This window comes from Seriola lalandi, unplaced genomic scaffold (genome assembly GCF_002814215.2).
Source record: "Seriola lalandi dorsalis isolate HSWRI2012SDOR001 ecotype SW California unplaced genomic scaffold, Sedor1 jcf7180002002760, whole genome shotgun sequence".
Taxonomy (NCBI): domain Eukaryota; kingdom Metazoa; phylum Chordata; class Actinopteri; order Carangiformes; family Carangidae; genus Seriola; species Seriola lalandi.
Window position 1 is genome coordinate 1 of NW_019473416.1, and position 4,416 is coordinate 4,416.

The following is a 4,416-nucleotide window of genomic DNA, read 5'->3' on the forward strand; positions in this document are numbered from 1 at the left end:
CACACACACACACACACACACACACACACACACACACACACACACACACTTACTTGCCCTCAGACTTTCTTGTCTCCCTCCTGCAGCTGCGAAGATGATGGTGTATCTGGACTCACTGACAGAAACGAAGGCAGCGGAGCTGGCCACTGCACTAGATGAGTCACTCAACAACAGAGGCATACAGGTGTGTATTTATGGAGTTAGTCCTCTCTGTCTTTATGCTAAGCTAACCAGCTGTTGGCTTCAGTAACAACCATCCCTGTAATGTAAAATGTATATGTTACTGTGAACGGGTCTGTGGACTGTGAAGAAAAACAACTCCCTATATGAAAATATTTTTTTTAAATTTAATTTCTATCCTGTTCCTTCCCCTTCAGATCTGTACGGAGGTCCTGGAGGGTCTTCGGAGCGGTGTCCTGGGCGACTGTAAAGACCGTGTGGAGCCGTATCGCGCCGAGTGTCACAAGCTTTACCCCTATACGTTAGCTTTCATGCCCCCTGGATATGAGGAGAACACCAAGATCGCCAATGGAGACGTTTCCACGGAAACGGAGGAGCTAGCCAATGAGATGTGAGCATGACAGAACAACAGCGGATGAGAAAAGGAATTGGGCCGAGCACGGAGCCTTGTGGTACGCCTGGCAGCCATTTTGTAGAGCCAAACACGGGAAGCAAAAATGGGTGTTTTGTTCTTTGGCTCATCTTAATTGGGTCTGACCTGGCATGGCTTGGCTCTCTCCCACATGGTGAAAATCAGGACTGTGTGTGTGTTGAGGGCATGTGTGTTTGAGTGTGTGTGTGAGTGCATGTGTGCAGTTGTGTATATTAGTGGGAAAGGGGGGGAAAAGAGGGAGATAACAAAACGGCCATTTTACTTTTTTAATCAAGCTGACAACCATGCTGAATATGAAAACAAACAATAGTTAATGGCAACCTGTTGGGATTAACTGTGACACGGACTGTCGGTTTCCTCAGATGATCAGTAACGGTAACAGCAACCACTCGAGTTTGACTCAGTGCTGCTTCGACACACGCCTGTCGCATACTGTGTTCCCTTATTTTAAAAGAAAAGCTAATTTAAATGAAAATAGGACACAACTGTCACTGGGGATGGGAGACTGAGCTGAGTGGATCTGATCCCTGACAGATCTGTAGGAAGCTGAGAAGGAAGAGTTATTGAGGACCTAAAGTAGAAACGGAGGACATCCAGTGACCACAGGTGTATCTGTGTCTGCTGTAACGCTCCAGTAGACCGCAGATCTACATGTGGCAGTGCAGTGGAGTGTGTGAGGAAGGCCCGATCTCTGCGGGGGCCACAGCCCAGAGAAAGTGGAGAAAGTGCCCTCACATGTGAACAGTTTGTTGGTCAGACTGTGCTTCCCTCATTGTTCCTGGTTCAACATGGGAATATGTAATCCTGTCTGTTTATAATGGAGCACCTTGTAGCACAGAATAAAGGTTGTGTGTTGTGCTCCGTTTCAAATACACTGCTACTCTTAACCTTTTTACATAGTTCTGAGAGAGTTGGATAGATCTAAGCAATACCATAGACACCTTTCTGTCCTTAATGGATCCATGAAACTCTTATTGATGGTGGTTACACTGAGCCTCCTGGCAGAGTCACTTGTGTTGCTGCTGCTGTCACTGTTCGAAATGGTTTTATCTGCATTAACACGGCGACTCTGACAGTCGAAGTGGAAACCAGCATCCAGTACATCTTACTTCAGAGAGCTCCTCTCTGCTAATACATATGGCTCCTCTAAAGGTCAGAGTTCAGCATCGAAGCCTGTTGCCCGACGATGACAGAAGTGAAAATGTTACAAAGCAACTAAAAACATCTGGAATTTATTTTACTTCTGTTCTCCCTTTTTTCCCAATAATTTCTTTTCTTACCCTTTTTCCTCTAATTTGGGATCTAATGTGAAAGATGAAATCTGAGATGGTGATGTATGATATCTCTGGAATTTTGTATTAAAACCAAATGAAAGAAAACAGCTGACTTCTTTGCATCTGTGTATGTGTAGCCGCTGTTCCCCTCACTGAGCTGCTGGTGTTGTGAAAGGGAGAGTTGGCATGGATCAGTTTAGACTCGTCACACACTTGGTCCTCAGATGTAGCCACTGTATATAAAATACATTGTTTATTAGTTAAAAGGTTTTGTATTTACAACCGACTCAAAGACAGAGCTGAATCGACGCAAGCTGAGTATTATTTTTCTCCAGTTTCATTCTAATATAAAAAATGCTAATGGTGATTCTTTCGTTACCCAAGATGCAAATGATTTTGATACTTTTTTTTTTTCTCATAAATGGTCTGAAATTTTTGTACAACATATTCTAGGATGAAGACAAAGATCAGTTGTGTAACTGGCCTCCAGGGAACAAGTTTAGCACTTCACTTTGCTACCTGTTCTATTGTCCCCTCTGCACACACTAATTCATAACATGTTTATTTTTGAGGCCCAATTGTAAAGCTTATTTTTGTCATATTGCTAAGTACATGCATGGCCTGAAAATACAAAGTTCCTTTTCATATTTTGCTCTTTTTGTTGTTAGAATGACATCTACTGGCATGTTCAACAACAGAATTTGTATTGGACAGTTCCTTCTCTGTGTCCGACCGGGTCTGAGGACTGAGGTATAGTTGCAGGTTCTAGTGAACCAGAATTGTACCAAATACATCAAAGCACAGATTCAATCTGCTGTAGTCTGTTCAGACTGGGTCTCTGGGCTTCCCGCTGTGATGTTTTGTATCAACACTGGCATAGATCCCAAATGTTAATAAAAAAAATCCAGATGTGGATCATTGTTACAACAGATGTTCTTTGACTGACCATTCATTTGTGAGCAACTATTTTGTGAGAAACTATTGTCAACATGTAGCTTTCATAAAAAGCTTGTGTGTTACCTTAAAGAGACACTAAACACACTTGTGTCAGCTAGACATGGTGGAAATGACATTGAGAGTCTTAAGAGACATAGAAGAGCGGTATCCACAGATACTGCAGACAGAAACATGACTGCAGAGGAAATCTACCAACAGGCGGCACCACCACCCTGCTCCTGTGGCTGCCCGGGTGAGGGTGACTGAGGGTGACGCTGTGGTCATGAATCTGGTTGTGGTGTGGGGTTGATCCAAAAGGATGATCTGTTGCAATCTACAGAGTTTAAACCAGCATGAAGGTGAGAAATCCCTGCTCCCTAATAATCCTAAAAACTCTCTCTGTCTAACAACAGCCACTAACGGGTAGAAAAATGAAAACACAGGTGTGAAACTACAACACGTGTATCAGAAAGAATATTCTCAGATTAATTTATTGTGTTTATCTGTCCAGAAACTGATTGGTGAACTCGCCAGTCTCAGACTCCACCTCCGTGCTGGCAAAGTTAGAGAAAGTCTGTGGCATCTCTCTCTCCTTTCGTTCACGCTGGTCAACGCTGTGGTAAGTTTACCAGCAGCTTGTGGTCGGACTCTACCTGCAACAGAAAGCATGTTGTTCCCTTAAGTCTCGCTGTGTCGTTGTTTACACCGGTGACGCTAAACCGCTGACTGTATAAACGATGGCAAATGCAGGGAATTTGAACAGGATACATGTCAGTGTTTCAGCATCTTCAGTTCATCTTCAGCCTCGAGGTGTTGTGGTGACGTCACGCTGACGGGCAACCATAACGTCACGTGATTTAAAGACAAGTTTCTGTGCACCGTCATGACAACGGCGCATGCGCATCCAGGGGGCAGTAAAGAGCACTCCACAGCTTCAAATCAAGAGATGTCAAAGAGTTGTTGAGCAGTAAACTGCAAAAGTCTGGAATAGCAGCGGAGTGATTAGGGTCATTTCTCACTATTAATGATGATTAATGAATCCGAGCCACCTGGGCTTCTAGTGTTCCTCTCTGTCATGTGTCTCTGTTATACAGAAATTACTTTGACATTTGGGTAACCCAACCCAAGCTAACCAAGAGGCTTTATGTGTATGTTGGTGTAGGCAATATATACTGTGTGCATTGGCTCTTACATGCACACATGATGGGAGCCTTTGAAAATTGCATGGCCATGATTCCTGCACCATGGTCATCCAGCCCACCCAGACGAAGGGTCACCACTCCTGCAGACAGTGGAGCGACCAACCTGTGGCTCAGAGCTCTGTAGGTTAACCAGGTTAGCTTTTCATTTCATTATGTTACTTACTCCTATGAGTAGCTGGTTATGGTTACTTCAGGTTCTAGGTTTGTGCAGTGAAATTAAATGTATGTATGTGACATTATTATTATTGCTTCTGTTTGATTTTAATACTACAGATCTTAGCCACTGCCTCACCTTTGTCTGCTCTCCTCCACACATTCACACAATAAAATGTACACCAACCAGTCTTGAAGTTGAAAACCAGAGACATGTCTCGTGAAAGAGGATGATGCA

General features: G+C 43.6%; 1 protein-coding gene across 1 annotated transcript; it reads left to right on the forward strand.

Moving 5' to 3' along the window:
* Positions 1–39: 39 nt before the first annotated feature.
* LOC111666247 (N-alpha-acetyltransferase 15, NatA auxiliary subunit-like) lies at positions 40–2,816 on the forward strand. Its single transcript, XM_023421534.2, has 2 exons — positions 40–184; positions 378–2,816. The coding sequence occupies exons 1-2, from the start codon at positions 95–97 to the stop codon at positions 573–575; spliced, it is 288 nt and encodes a 95-aa protein (XP_023277302.1). The 5' UTR covers positions 40–94; the 3' UTR covers positions 576–2,816.
* The last annotated feature ends 1,600 nt before the right edge of the window (positions 2,817–4,416 follow it).